Here is a 16,636-nt window from a genome sequence, read left to right as displayed (position 1 = left end):
CTTATCTAAACAGAGCACGGACCCTGTTTTTGTGCTATTTAGTGATATTGCTTTAGATGTCATGGGGAATAACAGATGGGCAACATTTTGCTGCGTCAACAGCCTCAACAATTATTGTTATGTCATTTAAGGGGCATTGTGCTTGGCACACTTTGGCTCATTAGCACAAGGAAGTAACATACAGCAGAATTATTCTGGTGCCTCATAAGTGTAGTACAACAGAACTTTTGTAGAATAAAGACAAAGCATTTCCTTTTATACTTAATAAGAAAGGTTTCATTTAGTGTAAATATTGCAACAGACTAGCTTGCTAGTCCAAATTTGCCAAATAGTAAGAATTGCACCAGAATTACTTTCTTCACAAGGAGGCCCAATACCTGTTACATTCATGTACACAAATAAATGAGAATAAGCAGAGCAAAATGTTGCTATAAATTCCCCAGTGAAGCACCGTTGCTTTTTTCTTTCTTTCAACCTCTCCCTTTTTCTATGTGCCTGCTCACTCTTCAGCTGCTTTCTCTCTTTGTCACATTCTTATTTTATCTGTTTGTTAGGGTTGCCATACGTCCGGGATTTTGCAGACATATCTGAAATACTGCAGTCGGCAGCAGTGTCCAGGCGGAAATCAGCAAAAAAGAAGAAGAAGAAGAAGAAGAAGAAGAAGAAGAAGAAGTCCTGTTTTTGCCGATTTCCCACAAAAATAGCTCAAAAACGGATTATTATTATTATTTTGCAATTTTGCCCAAAAAGATCATCAACTTTGGGCAGAACTAACAAAAAGTTCAACAACTTTGGCCAAAAAAAGACAAACAAACTGAACAACTTTGCCCCCCAAAAAATATACCCCCGTGTTTGTGTGTGTGTGTGTGTTAAATCCTGTGTATCTCCAAAGTATGCAGAAGTAGTAAAAACTAGAAGACCCATTCCCCTCCCCAAAAGGGGGTAAAATGGGGAAGGAGTGTGTCTTCTTCTTCTTCTTTGGCGATCACTCGTAGCCGAGTAAGATTGTTTTCCATAAACATGGTTTTAACAATGAGTCCGTAAGTGACTGGAGGCCAATTCTGGATCCACACGTCCTTCCACAGTGGGGACATTGGTTTCCAGGCGGGAGTTGATGACGGTGTGGATTTGCCAAGTGTGCCTTCCTCTTAGCGTGTTTCTCCCTTGCGTCCTGAGTTTGAGTGTCTTCAAAGCCCATGACACCTTTGGTAAAGGCTGTTCTCCAACTGGAGCGCTCGCAGGCCAGTGTTTCCTAGTTGTCAGTGTTTATACAGTGTTTAAGATTTGCCTTGAGACAGTCTTTAAACGTCTTTTGTTGACCACCAGAATTACGCTTTCCATTTTTAAGTTCAGAATAGAGTAGTTGCTTTGGAAGACGATCATCAGGCATCCGCATAACATGACCAGTCCTACGAAGTTGATGTTGAAGAATCATTGCTTCAACACTGGTGATCTTTGCACACAGACAAGTGCAGTGGTTGCAACAGCCTCAGCCACAACAAAGAATGCCTCACGGCAAGGGTAGCGACTCCAGAAGGAGCAATTAAATGCATATAAGGGCATAGGATTGTATTTTTTTCTTTTTGCATAAATTTATTGAAATAGGCTGCAGCTTCTACTGGGAACCCTCCAAAATAATAAAAATAAAAAGGTCCCAGATAAATGCAGCCTCTCTTTCTCCCTTGATCACAATCTATGGGGTTGTTCTACAGCACTGGCAGGGAAACTTTGTGCCACTACAGCTCCAATCATTCCTGATCATTAGCTATGCTGGCTGGGTGACTCATAGGCATTGTAGTCCAGTAACATCTGAAGGGACAACAGGTTCTCTCTCCATTGCTGCTCTACACACCCGCTTTCTCCTGGGCACACCAGCTCTCTCAGAGAACTAAGTAGGAGACACAGGGTTTTATTATAGGACCCAGCAAACTTCAAAAGTTTCATGCTGATGCCCTTCTCTCACAGGACACCTGGCTCCAAGCAAGTAAGTGTTCTTGGTGCTACTAACTAGGGCAAGGGTCTGCAACTCGCGGCTCCAGAGCTGCATGTGGCTCTTTTACACCTTTGCCGCGGATCTGGGGAGGATACTAGCAAGGGGAGGAGGCGCATTGTGCGCCCCGACACTCCCCACTGTGGCAGGCGCTGTACTGGCTGTGACGTCGCATGGGGCGGTGCGTACGTTAGTCACGCACCGTCCCGACGTCACCTTCCCGCCCGCCCGCTACATTGTAAGGGGCATGTACTCTGGTCACTGCATTGAAAGGGGGCATGTACGCTGGTCACTGTTTTGAAGGGGAGTGAAGAACACACACACACAAAAAGGTAACTTGTTAATTTAACGTTTATTTCTATGAGGAGGAATAATTCTGAGGGGTCAAACAAAGAAATAATAAAAAGTGACAAAAAAGTTATTTTTATAATGACGAGTTTTGCGGCTCCCAGTTTTTTTTTCTTCGGAAACGGGTCCAAGTGGCCCTTTTTGTTTTAAAGGTTGCAGACCCCTGAACTAGGGCAACAGCATCATGCCAAAAGTCTGGAAGGAATCTCTTCCCATTCCTGTGGGGTCAATCTGTGTGTGGCCATGGTTAGGAAAGATTGCAATGCAATGCAATCCTGAAAAGGTTTTATTCAGAATAGGATAGGATTGTCTTCCAGATAGGTGTGCATATCATCGAAGTCTTGATCCCTGGACTTGATGGAGTTGCTCTGGAGGCAAAGAGGTCTTCTAGGTTTCTGCCCCATCCTCCTCCCTTGCACAGAAATAATAGTGGTAATAATAATAATATATTTATTTATACCCCACCCATTTGAAATATGAGCAACAGTGCGAATTATTAAGATAAATAGGTTAAATTGAATGTATTGAATAGTATAGGCAAAATACACAGCATTTGAGGCTAAATACAGAAACCATGAAAGGGGAGGATGGGAAGTCAATTGATAAAGTAACTTATGGTTTATGTAAAAAAATTTAACGTTTTTTTCTTTGTGAAAAAATAATAAGACTTTAAAAAACAAACAAATGCATAGTACATACACAGCCAGTCTTCTATCATATGTGTGGTTCAAGCAGTAGATCTTTTATCATTATTTATTTTACTGCTCTTTTCATTCTAAACAGAGGGCAGTTTATTCTGAATTTGTTAAGCATAATACCAGATGGTGATCAAGTGAACATCACATATCTGTTGTTTAATTTGGGACAGCTGCCAGATTTGCAGCGGCTGCCCAAAAGCCGAGAAATTTTATTGAGGTACGGTAAATATGGTGAACTGCAAGTATTTAATGGGATGATTTTAGTATATTAGTTTCCTTTAACCATTTGTATGTTAACATTTTTGAGTAGTTATTACTATTACTTTTGGTATATTTTAATATATATATAGGTTCTATATAATTTTCCCCCTATGGTTGATATTATGACCAAGATTGAAACAATAAACTATTCCATCATAAAATCTATAGTGACCATGTGAAAGTGGGCAGTCAGAGGTGGATCTCAACCAGTTGAAGACCACTATATATAGTTTTCTCTTTTTTAAAAAACAAAACCGCTTTGGAGGGGTTTTTTTAACCATCACGTGGTGAATAATTTTTATGAAGCGAGATAAATATAGGTGGGTGGTTGTGCGCGGCCTCGATCACTGAACGCTGGTCACGTCCACCTGCTGCTGAGGCTGACACACCTGAGGTAAAAAAAAAAACAACTAGGCCAACTTTCTCCTCAGAGCTCCATCCTCCCCTTGAGAAGCTTCTGGCTGGGTACTTTTTTACCTCAGGAGCGGAAAAACAAAACCGCGCGATACGCCTAGCCCCGCCCCTTTCGACGCCCGGCCTGCTCATTCGCTCGCGGCCTCCTCCTTTCCTCCAACTGCCCCGCCCCCCTCTGAAGACCCGTCCAATCCGCCGCCGTACCTTGAGCCACGCGCGGGCGTCGTCACACAACAGGCCAGCGTCGCGCGACTCCTGGCCAGGGGCGCTGTCGTCCCATCAGGCTAGCGCTTCCTTCTCTTTGCCCGCCCCCTCTTTCCCTCCTCAGCCATTTGGCCGCTATCCGGAGCGGCCACGCCCACCGCTTACCTGCTCATACGTCACGTCGCTAGAGCGTTGGATTTCGACCTGCGCGGCTCTTTCGGCGGAGTAAGAGGAAAGAGGCGGCGCAGGACCAGGCAGGCAGGCAGGGGAAACACCTGTGGAGGGCGAGGGGCCTCCCTCGGCTCGAAGGACAAAAACCGGGCGGGCGGGCGAGCGAGGTGGGGGCGCGGTTCCCAGAATGCAACGGGGTGTAGCCCCCCACTAGTCCACCTTCTGGTCCTCCTCCTGTGCGCAAGCCCCTTTTGGGTAAGTAGGATGCAGCTACTTGCGGGGCTTAAAATTCAATCTGCTTGGGCGTCATGGTGGCTTTTTAATTGTAGGAGCTCTTTTTGAAACAGCAGGAACAAATTGGCAGGTTCTGTAGCTTGTCCTCAAATATATAAAAGGATGTCACATAGAGGAGGGAGAAAGGTTGTTTTCTGCTGCTCCAGAGAAGCGGACACGGAGCAATGGATCCAAACTACAAGAAAGAAGATTCCACCTAAACATTAGGAAGAACTTCCTGACAGTAAGAGCTGTTCGACAGTGGAATTTGCTGCCAAGGAGTGTGGTGGAGTCTCCTACTTTGGAGGTCTTTAAGCAGAGGCTTGACAACCATATGTCAGGAGTGCTCTGATGGTGTTTCCTGCTTGGCAGGGGGTTGGACTCGATGGCCCTTGTGGTCTCTTCCAACTCTATGATTCTATGATTCCTCAAAACTGCCTCTTACTCAGGCCATACATTTAAAACATGCTTTAGTTATTTGTTCCATGTATATCCCACCTTTTTCTCTGAGTAGCTCAAGGTGGCATGTATGTCCCCCCCCCCATTTTCTCCTCGCAACAGCCCTGTGGGGTTAGGTTAGGCTGAGAGTGTGTGGCTGGCCCAACGTCCCTCCTGATAATACTAATAATAATAATTTATTTATTTATTTATTTATTCATACCCCACCCATCAGGCTGGGTTTTCCCAGCCACTCTGGATGGCTTCCAACAAAAGATTAAAAATACATTAAAACATCAGTCATTAAAAACTTCCCTAAACAGGGCTGCCTTCAGATGTCTCATGGGTGATTTCAGATCCTAGTCTGACGCTAACCACTGCACCACACGGGCATCTCAATATAAAGTCACTTCCCAGGTGTCCTCAAATTCAGCCTTCCAGATGTTTTGAGACTAGAGTTCCCATCATCCCTGACCAGTGGTCCTGCTAGCTAGGGATCATGGGAGTTGTAGACCAAAAACATGGAGGGCTGAGTTTGAGGAAGCCTGCTTCAAACAGTCATAGCTGTCTTTCCCCCCAAATAATTATGGGAGCTATAGTTTATTAAGAGTGCCAAAAGTTGGTAGGATACCTTCCAGAGTGAAGGCCAAAATGAGGAATTAATACAGCTTTTCTAGCCTCTTTTTTCCATGTCTCTGTGTGGTTTCCTACTTCCGATGTATCTAAAAACTATGTAAAAGTTTGTCTTACTAATAAGTTCTTCAGTTTTTCCCCCGCTTGTATCACCCATTAACTAATGCTTGTTTTGCCACATTATGTGTTCTTTATTATTTTTATTTGAATAAGACTTTTAAAGTAAAGCTTTTTTGCTTCATTGACTCTGCTCATTAGCCATGCTGGCATTCTGTTAGATTATTTGTATATTGTTAGTTCACTAAACATTTGGGAACTCATTTGCACAGCATTGTAGCCTATTTTTAGAACAGTCTACCTGTCAAGGTTACCATTCTTGTGTCTTCACTGAGGTTTGATGTATCCCCTTCCATTAATTCATGGCAATTTTATGCAGGTACAACAATGGATCTTGTCCTGGCATATGCAGATGACTCCGTTTTGACGCCTTATGTTTATCCAGCAGCATGGCCAGAAGATAACCCTTTTCGACAGTTTATTAGTCTTATTGTCATAACAAATGTGGGTGCTCTTGTCCTTTATTTGCTGATTGGCAGTTTCAGCTACTACTTCATATTTGATCACTCTCTAAAGAAACATCCTCAGTATTTGGAGGTGAGTCACTGTGTCACAGCTCTTCCCTTTTCTAAGTTCTTCAGTGGTCTATGGCTAGGCTTCAGAGAGTCTTGTATGTACCTTTCTGGAATGTCTGTACACAGACAGACCTCTGTTGTGTGTGGTGCTTTTGTTTGTTTTCACCCTAGTAAATGCAGTCACGTTTTAACCAATATGGTCATTTTGGAACATCCTTGTAACACTAACATTTTGAAATGCAAACAGTTTAGATTTAAACTATGGGTGTTTTTTCAGTGTGATTTGCAATTTCAGTGAAAGCATTTTCTTCTCTTAGCATTTCTAGGCCTAATAATGCTGCTTAAAGTTGTTACGCTCCAACTATTTTGTGGAAATGTTCATTGGGTCCTGGAATGTAGTGAGGTGGCCTTTTCAGTTCATAGAGCTTAAAGAGCTATAAGGGTGACTTTTCCACCTAGTCTTTCTGAACCTGCTTGTTTATGATTGCGGTGGTGACTCTAGTGCTAATGTAAACTAATTTGGATTACTGGAGTATGAACAAATGAAGTACTCGTACTCCAAGTAAGATTATTGGTATATCTAGTACCTAATTTAGGGCTTCACAGATGTCAGATTTCAACACCCAGTCAGCATTCCCAGTGGCCAGCAGCAATTGGAATTGTTGTACAGCAACATCTGGATTATGTAACTCTGATCTAACCTAACAGGTTTCTATCTGACTGGCAGCAGCTCTGCTATCCGCAAGCCTAGGGAGCCCAGCGGGAAGTTGCGCCGGTCTCCCCAGGCTTGCGGAGAGCTGCGCGAAGCCCGGGAATGCAGGCAGCTCTGCGCAACCCTCGGGAGACCGGTGCAACTTCGCGCCGGGCTCCCTAGGGTTGCGCAGAGCTGCGCGAAGCCCAGGAATGCAGGCAGCTCTGCGCAACCCTTCGGAGACCGGCGCGAAGTCGCGCTGGTCTCCCAAGGGTTGTGCAGAGCTTCCTGAAGCCTGGAGAGCGAGAGGGGTCGGTGTGCACCGACCCCTCTCGCTCTCCAGGCTTCAGCGAAAGCCTGCATTCGCCCCATAGGACGCACACACATTTCCCCTTCATTTTTGGAGGGGGAAAAGTGCGTCCTATAGGGCGAAAAATATGGTAGCTCTTCTAGTAAAGCAAAGCTCTTTGGGTAAGGTTAAAGTAGTTTTGTGGGGGAAAGGAAGCAAGCAGAGCCTCGCAGCTATTTTGCCATAAGTATAGATCCCCAGGGTAGTAACTCTAAAGCAGGCATAGGCAAACTCAGCCCTCTAGATGTTTTGGGACTACAACTCCCATCATCTCTATCTAACAGGACCAGTGGTCGGGGATGATGGGAATTGTAGTCCCAAAGCATCTGGAGGGCCGAGTTTGCCTATGCCTGCTCTAAAGCAGAATGCAGGCAACAGTAAGGGACGGGGTCCTAGGAATCTCACAGCTAGCTCGGCCACAAGCATTGTTACGTGATTGGGAGTAGGTTTTGTCTTTCCTTACCAGGTCTAGTAAACCTCATCTGTCTGAGATGAGTCCTTTTAACAAGGTTTTTCACAAAGAAACATGACCTGTTTATCTTTCTGTTTGCAGAAGAATAGATACTTACGTTTTTAAAACATGCACGCTTCTCAAAGCAGCGTACTGTACTGGCAAAAACTAAGCTAGGAAATCTCAGTTTCAAATGTCATTTTGTCATGTGACATTAGACAATCCTCTCTTTGCTTCAGCGTCTCACCTGCAGTATGCAGATAACAATATGTCTCTGCCTTAAAAGGACTACTGAGATAATATTTGTGCTAAACTTCCAAAAATGCTGTAAATGTGCAGGATATTATTTTATACAAAGTGTCTTCTCCTGTGTTCAGAATCAAGTGCAGCGTGAAATCAAATACACCCTCAAATCAATGCCATGGATCAGTATCCCCACGGTTGCCATCTTCTTTGCTGAAGTCAGAGGCTACAGCAAACTCTATGATAACATTGATGACTCTCCTTATGGTAAGGAAACTGCTTGGCATGTCCTCTTTATCGGGTCAAAGTCTCTGTCCTTTCCTTATCTCAAGAGTCCACTTTATGTAACTTATTTCTCATTTCTTCTAGCCACCATTTGTTGTACATAGGATGGCCTCTTATTTATTCTCATGGGACCTTGCTACCTATGACATGCATATTAAAGCCCAAGCACTAGAAACAAAGGGAGTCAGATCATTAGTCCATCTAGCTCAGTATTGTGTGCACAGACTGGCAGCAGCATTCCAGGGTTTCAGGCAGGTGTCTCTCCCAGCACTACCTAGAGATGCTGGGGCCTTCTGCATGCGCTACCACTGAGCTCTGATATTTCCCCATTGTCCTTGTTTTGGGGAGGGAAGGGGTTGAGTGTGCAAAAGCAGGAAAAGATAGAGTGCAAAACCCCACCTGCTGTTTCTCTCCTTCAAATTCCTTCCACAACTTGAACAGATGCTGGCAAGGACAGTAGAATCACAGGAATGTAGAATTTGAAGGGACCCCCAAGGGCCATCTAGTCCAACCCCTGCAACGCAGAAATTGCAGCTGAAGAATATCTGAGAGATGGCTATCCAGTCCCTGAGCTAGCTTTTCAATTGCACACCCTCCTCAGTCTCAGGCTATACTGCACACCCCTCATTTTGCCTTCACACTGACCACTTCACCGCAGAGAGCAAAAAACACCCTGCTATTTACTTTGATGCAGCAGATGGGCAACTCTCTCCATTGTCTGTCATGGGATGTTTATGCCACTGCTGAATCTTGCTCACCTGCCATGCAGGTAATAAGGGTATAATTATTAGGAGATCTTCTCCAACCAGTGCTGTGAGGTGGGCTGCCGCTGCTTCCTTCCCCAACAGGATTCTTCCAGGATGTGCAACTTTTGTGGGCTTCCCTTACACTTAAACATGCATGGAAGAAAATGCACCTAACTCTGCTTTATGGAGAATAATGAGGGCCATTATTGTGGAGGACTTCATGGGATTTGTAGAGACAGAAGGGTCATCTAGTCCAGCGCACCCACCACAATGCAGGAATCACAGCTGAAACATCCCTGACAGATGGCCATCCAACCTCTGCTTAGAAACCTCCAAGGATGGAGAGTCTGCCATATTCTGAGGGAGTCTGTTCCACTGTGAAACAGCACTTATCAGAATCCCACCCCCACCCCAATGTTTAGTCAGAATCTCCTTTCTTATAAATTGGATCAGTTAGTTTGTGTCCTCCAATCTGGAACAGAAGAAAATAAGCTTACTCCACACAAGGGAAGTATTGCTCAGGTTTGTTTCTCAGCTCTGACTCAGCCCATCTTCTGGGCACCTGGGCAGATCACTCAGCAACCTGAGTTTTTCCACTGCAGCTTTACAACAGCATTTCAGCCCACATATTACTCACCCCCATATAAAAGGCAGAGACACACACAGAGAGCGAGCGCAAATTGTAGGGAGAAAAGTTGCTTACAAAGTAATGAGGCTTCCAGTGAAATCCCGTATCAGGCACTTTTCATCTGGAGAAAGTGAAGGAGAAAGAGGCTCCCAGAGTGCCCTTAGCAACAGCCTTAACAAGAGGACAGGGCTGGTCATGACCCAGCCATGTGTGAGTGAGGCAAAGTATTATGTGTGTCTGAGAATATCTATTATGCTCGCCTTTTAGCCATGGAGAGAGCAATCAGCATCCGAAGTTGCTGTGGCAAGGGTGCAACAATTCAGTTGACCACAGATGATTGACAAGTGATGTCAGATGACATCGTCTGTTTGACAAGGGAAAGCAGTTTAGCAAAGAAGTGGCCAAGTTGGACCCTCTAGAAGGCAAACAATGGTTTGCAGGCCAGACGTTCTGAGCTCCTGTTGTAGGTCAGCAATATGTAAAGCAGTGCCTTCGGCTTAGTCAATATGTGTTTCTAAAGCACCTTTGTACTTATTTGAGCACCTTGCCATGGTAAACAGACTTTGTTCGGCTGGAGTTGCTCTTCAGGTTTTATCTCTTTAGCCTTCAGATCCTTTCCAATGTATTAATTAGCTCTGTTTGCTTGAGATTCAGCGTTGCCAAAGGCTCAAGTAAGGAAACTTCTTTCAAAATGGATTTCATAAAAACTACTTTTTGTTTTCATAATCCAGTATTGTACAAATCCAGAAATATTCTAAACATTCTTAAATGTCTATTTAAAAAAGAAACTCACGCCTTTCTTTTTTTGTCTAGGTTGGTTTGGTGTTATCCTCAGCATGCTCTCTTTCCTCTTCTTTACTGATATGTGTATCTACTGGATTCATCGATTTCTCCATCATAAGCTTTTGTATAAGGTATGGCAAAGTGTTAACTAGTAAGACATGCTTAGAGAACAGTGCACCCAATCTGGAGGATGCATTCCATGTGCAGATGAGGGTGGAGTGAAGGGACTCTCCATGTATCAAGGCAGTATATCCCTCATTGCCAGATGCTGGAGACAAAAAGCAGGGAAGGACCATCCGTTTCATGCCTTTCTTCTGACTGGCTGCTGGTGCAAATAGAATGCTAGAGTAGATGTACCTCAGTCTGATCCATGAAGGCTTTTCTAGAGTTCCTACAAGGATCAGCCAGTTTGGAGATAGGAAACACTTGCATCCATTGTGCTCTTCTCTAGCATTGTTTCCTCTGCAGCAAATCAGTTATGTGGTCATATGCAGCAGTAGGGTAAGCTAGGTAGCATGTTGCTGCTTCTTAAGCTTTTCTGAGTTGTGCTGTTTGAGTCTAATTTCTCTGTTCAGTGTGTACATAACTTGCTTTACTGTAGGCCACTAATAGTAGGATTCAAGGCAGATGTGCGTGAAGCTGTGTGATAAATATATACTTTGAGGTAGGAAACTTATGAATATGCATCTGGCCCTAGAGGCTACTTGCTTAACTTGCAGGAAAAGCCAGAGAACTAAAAGACTAGCACCGGCAGCCCACTGTTGATAGGATCAAATGCAAAGGATGGTATGGCCTCAAGGGTGGTGCAGTATGACAATAAGAAGAGAAAACCAAGGAGTTACCTTTCTCCAACTGCTAAGGGTGTACAGTTATTGTGGTGCTAGATCTCAAGGCGTTGGAGTATAGTAGAGCTGGAAAAGTTATCCAAAAGGGTGGCAAAAACAATGAGAGAATGAACGTTTTCTTTAAAATAAAAGTTTTTAAAAGTGTAATCAAAACATAGGACAGAACACAGTGGTTGCAAGGACAGACATAGTACAGATGTATAAATCATGAGCAGCACAGAGAAAGAAATTGATGTAGCCCAACAAAAGGAAGTATTTCAGACACTCAGTAATATATGGATTTCACTCTTTTCACCAAATAACTTGATAGTAGTTGTCTCTCTTTTTCTAAATTAAACTAAAAACCCTTAGATGCGTTAATTCTTCCTTATGGAAAGCGTGGTCCAATTTGACAGTTGCATTTCCCTTTTTTGTATCTCTCTTTCCACCCATCAACTCTCCACACTTTGCTTTTTAAAGACTGTGAACTAGGTTTTAAATGTAGTCGGGCCAGGGGTTCATGTAGCAGAATTGTGATCTTTGCCATCTTATTTTTCAATAAAATAGAAGCCTAGCTTGATTCTCACATACCTGTAGTAGCCACACACACAAATAATCCACCACCTCGCTGCCAGGGCATCTCAGAATGGTCTTTCGTCGCCACAGGTGATGCTTTCTGTTGCTGTATTAAAGTGAAAGTGTTCTGGGCTCTTTCTTGTTTCTATTCTAAGGTTCTAATTCCTCTCTTTTTCTTCCACAGCGTTTGCACAAGCCCCATCACCTGTGGAAGATCCCAACTCCATTTGCAAGCCATGCTTTTCACCCCATGGATGGCTTCCTTCAAAGCGTCCCTTATCACATCTACCCATTCCTTTTTCCCCTACACAAGGTGACCTATTTGGGCCTCTATGTCTTCGTCAATATCTGGACAATCTCCATCCATGACGGGGACTATCATGTTCCTGCCATACTGAAGGAAATTATCAATGGTGCCGCCCATCACACTGATCACCATTTGTACTTTGATTACAACTATGGCCAGTATTTTACACTCTGGGATAGAATTGGGGGCTCATACAAAAACCCTTCTTCTTTTGAAGGGAAAGGGCCCCATGATTATTTGAAAAAGCTAAAAGAAAGCAAATTGAGCAGTTTTAAAAATGGCTGTGGGGATGAAGGAGTGCTAGAGGAAGGCAGTTTTAAAAATAAATAGGCTCCTCCCTCTCCAAGGATCGGAAAGGCCTATACGCATTATTTTTAAATAACTATATAAACTTCCCTCTCCTGTAACACTACTAGGAGACAGGCACTGTAGACATCACTCGGATATCTTGGTGATGGAATTATATACTTGAGAACTAAGTTGTTCTGTAATGAAGACTACGCTTGATAAGGCAGAAATACATAAGTTGCGAGTTGCAGAGCAACAACTTTGTTGTATACAGTAATGGAGAAAATGCCTGTAGCTGATGATGCTAATGGTAAGTTAATTTGGGAACACACCTTTTTCTTGCACAATATATAGGAGCCGAAACCTGACATGAACTCTGTTGTCATTGGAATGAGTTTAGAAGCCATTTGCTTCTTTGTGCAACCCTTAACACTCTTGAATCCATAGTTTGCAGTTCAATTGTAATTCCAGCAAGATGCTATAAGTCAGTGTGTGGAGTTGACAAACTAGATAGCTGCCTTTGTGACTGCATTTACTAGCTTGAAAATGGGCTTGCAGGATGAATATCAAACATGCAACATTCATGTCACTTTCTGTTTTCCAAGTGCCCCAGTTTATCAGATAAGATAAAACGGGTGGTTTTTCATGAAGCATCACATGTCCAGATTGCTTTATAGGTTGTTTTCAAAAGATGCTCCCTAGCTTCTTAGAAAATATGTGTTTAAATGCCCTTTTTTCTTAATTGAACAGCAAGGTTGATGTCTGACTTCTGTTGTGGAGTAGATACTTGTTTGGTATTTCAATGTCCCTCTGTTGAAAGCATCATAATGCAAATGCAGAAAATAAGGCAAAGGAACTATTGCTATGTTTTCAGAATGCCTTTGTTATACTTTCAGGAATCCTTTGGATGATTATCTTATAGGGAATCGCAGTGAAGCATACGGTAACGTTGCCTTTCCATAGAGTGCATTGTATATTAGAAGCAGAGCAAAGTGATCCAGCTAAAGACAAAAATGATCAGATTCTCAAGGCTGCAGAGCGCTCTTTGCCATTCTCGAGGGGCCCTATGAGAGTGAAGGGGACAGAGGTTTGGTCAAGTGAAAAAAGCAGTCTTGGGAAGTTTTTTAAAGAGCTGAATCCTGTTGTGGAGTTGGCTTAGGTTTTGAGCCTTGTCAGTGGGTCCAGTCCACCAGTAAGTTTATTTTAGTGGTGCTTGCATTAGTCAACTTATCAGTAGATTAAACCCAGCACATTTTCTAAGCTGTCTCATTGGCTCTTCTTTTTTGCAATTTGCTGTTACTTTCTTTCCTCTCAGCATGTGTCACTTTGAAGTCTAAATGCCAAAAACATTCAACAGTGCTATGCTTTACTGCTTTGATATAGACAAATGCATAGAATTTCAGAGACATTGCAAAAAGGAGTTCTCTGTCTGATAATTATATCATGTGAAGGATTGTGTTTTCTGGTTAAACCAGGCAGCAGCCTGTGGAAACTGTCTTTTTCTTTTTTTAAAAAAAAAGGGTTTCAAGAGATAAAAGCATGACTGCTATTAAAGTTATGAAGCTTTACAAATTACCTACAAATTAATGGAAGTTGTGAGCTTTCTAGAACTACATAAGGCATATGTCACAAGTAAGTTTGCTTGTGTGTGCCGTTTTGCTTGTATCCTGAACTGGGTAAAGAAGCAAAAAATATCCACTGAAGATTTGAGACCAAAAAATTCTGGCCTTCAAAATAAAGGAAGGCAGGAAGTGCCCCCCTGCCCCCCACACACACCAAGTGAGACCATGCCATATTATAGACATGAGTCATTGATGACTGTAGTAAACGACTTGGGGTCCTTTTTTGGGCAGCCCTTCCAATAATTAGGTTAATTGCATCCATTCTTGCTCCTTTTTTCTTTGTGTGACACACATCTCCTCACGCTGGGGAGCAACTTAGTGCTACTTAGTAATACGGTGTATATGTGGTGATAATTACATTTTGCAAGGATACAGCTTGCGTGTTTTTTTTAAGCCCCCATGCTTGTGCATGACATTATGTGGGCAGAAATCATCAGGGTCCTGTTGGAGAGGAACTTCCACTGATTAGGCAACAAAGCATATTCATAGTGAATGCCTCACTGTCCTTTCACATAACCCCCAGCACTCATGAAACAAATCCCTTAGTAATTCCTTTGTTCTCTTTCATCCACGTCCTTGCTTGGGTAGGAACAGGGAGAAGCTGAAGAAAGCTGAGTTCAGGTTGTTGTTGTTTTTTTAATGTGGAAAGCTACCTCTACTGTTGAATCATGAATAATTCCATCCTACTGAAGGATCTGAACACCTTGTGTTTTTCCTTCTCTTAAAATACATATATGCATCTGTTCGTCTGAAGATGCAAATTAACATAGGCTGTGTGAGATTCAATCTAGGGGTTCTTGAAAGCTGTCGCTGAAGAAGGAGCTGCTGAAGCCATCTGATATTATTTGAAGATCCATCGTTAACTGTTGCAGTAGAGAGAAGTCAGCTGGTTCTGACTGGCGTGTTCGGGACAATGATCAAGAGGAAGGCAGTGAGAAAAGCTTGTTTATATTTTATGTGGCTGTAGGGACCTCTGATGCGTGTGCACAGCTACCTTACCTGTTGGTATGTGTTTTAATGGCCATGCAAGCTCTTGACTTGGCTGTACCCACCACTGGAATGCAGCTGGTGGAGGGTTAGGCAGGCCAAAAATTGGTTCCTCACCTTTGGTTTGAAGTGCCATGTTTGCAGAAAGGGTTCTGCCCCCTCTCCCAGCCTTGGCATGACCATTAGTTAAGTCAGACATTCTGTCTGTCTAAAGAGGTACAAAACAAATAGGGATAATAGGGCTTTGTATTTTGTTGTCTGTAAATAATAATTAAAAAGTGACTGTGGATTCCAAATGGAGTTGTTGATCTGCTTGTTGATCACTCATACTAATGTTTCCTGGTGACAAATAATAAAGAATTTTAAAAGGAATTGGGTATAAATGAGTGTGTTTCTATATACTGTACACTGGTACCTCGGGTTACAGACGCTTCAGGTTACAGATTCCACTAACCCAGAAATAGTACCTCGGGTTAAGAACTTTGCTTCAGGATGAGAACAGAATTTGTGCAGTGGCAGCGGAAGGCCCCATTAGCTAAAGTGGTGCTTGAGGTTAAGAACAGTTTCAGGTTAAGAACAGACCTCCAGAACAAATTAAGTACTTAACCCGAGGTGCCACTGTACCTCTGGTTAACATAAGGCATCTGTTCACCAAATGCATACGGACTCCATCCTTCTAGCTGAGCCACATGCTTGACCCTGAATGTCCAAAACCAAAGGTCAGAGCATCAGTCACGTTCATTTTAAAGCTTTCTCTGTTTCTTTCTTTTCTTTTAAACTGTCTGTTTTGTAATTAATGATACCACTTAAAAGTTTTGGACGTTTGCTCATTGTGGGGTCAACTTATATGGGATCCCTTTGGGGAATTACAGCGCATGCTTTCATTCTCTCTCTCTCTACACACACATACACACACACCCTTTTTGCCGCTTACAGATAGGGATGGAGAGATCTGTCAATTTCTGTTTCACATTTTTCCAGTCTTTAGCCCAGTTGTCCACATTCCTTTAATGGATTTATGGATTTCTTTAAAGTCCTCATGAAAATTTGTCCACATTTTAGAGTCTGTTTCTCTTACAACATATTTTTTTTTATGCCTAATGCTCACAATCTTGTGGGGTCAGTTCCCCTTATAGGATTTTTTTGTATGCTATTTTCACTAATGCTTATACACATTATTTGGCTGGAGAATTACATCAGAACATTCGGGAAAGTGAATTCCAAAAGAAAGCTGTGTTTGGTTCATGTTTTAGGACGTGCAAATTAGGTTGGTTCCCTTCCAGATTCCCAACGTGCAGATTGAATTTCCACCCTGCTCTCCTATAGAATACTGTCCAATAGCACTGAATATTATTGCTAGCTGATAGTACAATCAATCACAATTTTTTGTTCACAAGCTGCCTAAAGTTCTAAGCAGGGTAACAAAAACTAACACAGATGAAATCTTGCCCAAACTACTAAACATGATGCCAAAGGAAGAAAAAGATGGAAAGAAGAGTAAAATGAATTTAGTGTATATATCTTTTTAAATACCTACAAGGTGGAACAGCCACAGCGATTCCAGAAGGGAATAGCCCACTTTTGGCTTGTCCCAGTGAGACTGCTGGAGTTGACCTGGTTGCCTTCTTCTCACTTTTGAGAGCTGCCACATAGAATGGCCATTTTAGGTTCAGCTCTGCATCCTATGGTCTGGTTTTCCTAAAATACAAGGGCTGTGCCCACACCATACATTTAAAGCACATTCTCCTCACCCCCAAGAATCCTGGAAACTGTTGTCTAAGGATGCTGGGGAGT

General features: G+C 42.9%; 2 protein-coding genes across 2 annotated transcripts in view; one reads left to right on the top strand and one right to left on the bottom strand.

Annotated features, from left to right (window-relative positions):
- LOC309519842 (uncharacterized protein) overlaps positions 1 to 3,732 on the bottom strand; it is a 55,709-nt gene extending 51,977 nt beyond the window's left edge. The window contains exon 1 of the mRNA XM_082201072.1: positions 3,687 to 3,732. The gene's annotated coding sequence lies outside the window, so the exon portion shown is untranslated. The remainder of the gene's footprint in view (positions 1 to 3,686) is intronic.
- Positions 3,733 to 4,094: 362 nt separating this feature from the next.
- Positions 4,095 to 15,214, top strand: SC5D (sterol-C5-desaturase). The gene is made up of 5 exons (XM_082201070.1): positions 4,095 to 4,341; positions 5,867 to 6,084; positions 7,931 to 8,063; positions 10,269 to 10,369; positions 11,823 to 15,214. Exons 2-5 carry the CDS (start codon positions 5,875 to 5,877, stop codon positions 12,273 to 12,275), a joined length of 897 nt encoding a protein of 298 aa, XP_082057196.1. The 5' UTR covers positions 4,095 to 4,341; positions 5,867 to 5,874; the 3' UTR covers positions 12,276 to 15,214.
- Positions 15,215 to 16,636: the final 1,422 nt, after the last annotated feature.

The sequence above is a fragment of the Podarcis vaucheri genome (assembly GCF_965113315.1).
Source record: "Podarcis vaucheri genome assembly, chromosome: 15".
Taxonomy (NCBI): domain Eukaryota; kingdom Metazoa; phylum Chordata; class Lepidosauria; order Squamata; family Lacertidae; genus Podarcis; species Podarcis vaucheri.
Note: the sequence above shows the minus strand (reverse complement) of the source record. Positions and strands in the feature narration are given on the sequence as shown.

Excerpts from the sequence above, each read along its gene's own strand:
- SC5D (XM_082201070.1), top strand. The coding sequence starts at position 5,875 with ATGGATCTTGTCCTGGCATATGCAGATGACTCCGTTTTGACGCCTTAT. Across the intron at positions 6,085-7,930 it reads AACATCCTCAGTATTTGGAG|AATCAAGTGCAGCGTGAAAT; the intron begins GTGAGTCACTGT and ends TCCTGTGTTCAG. Across the intron at positions 8,064-10,268 it reads CATTGATGACTCTCCTTATG|GTTGGTTTGGTGTTATCCTC; the intron begins GTAAGGAAACTG and ends TTTTTTGTCTAG.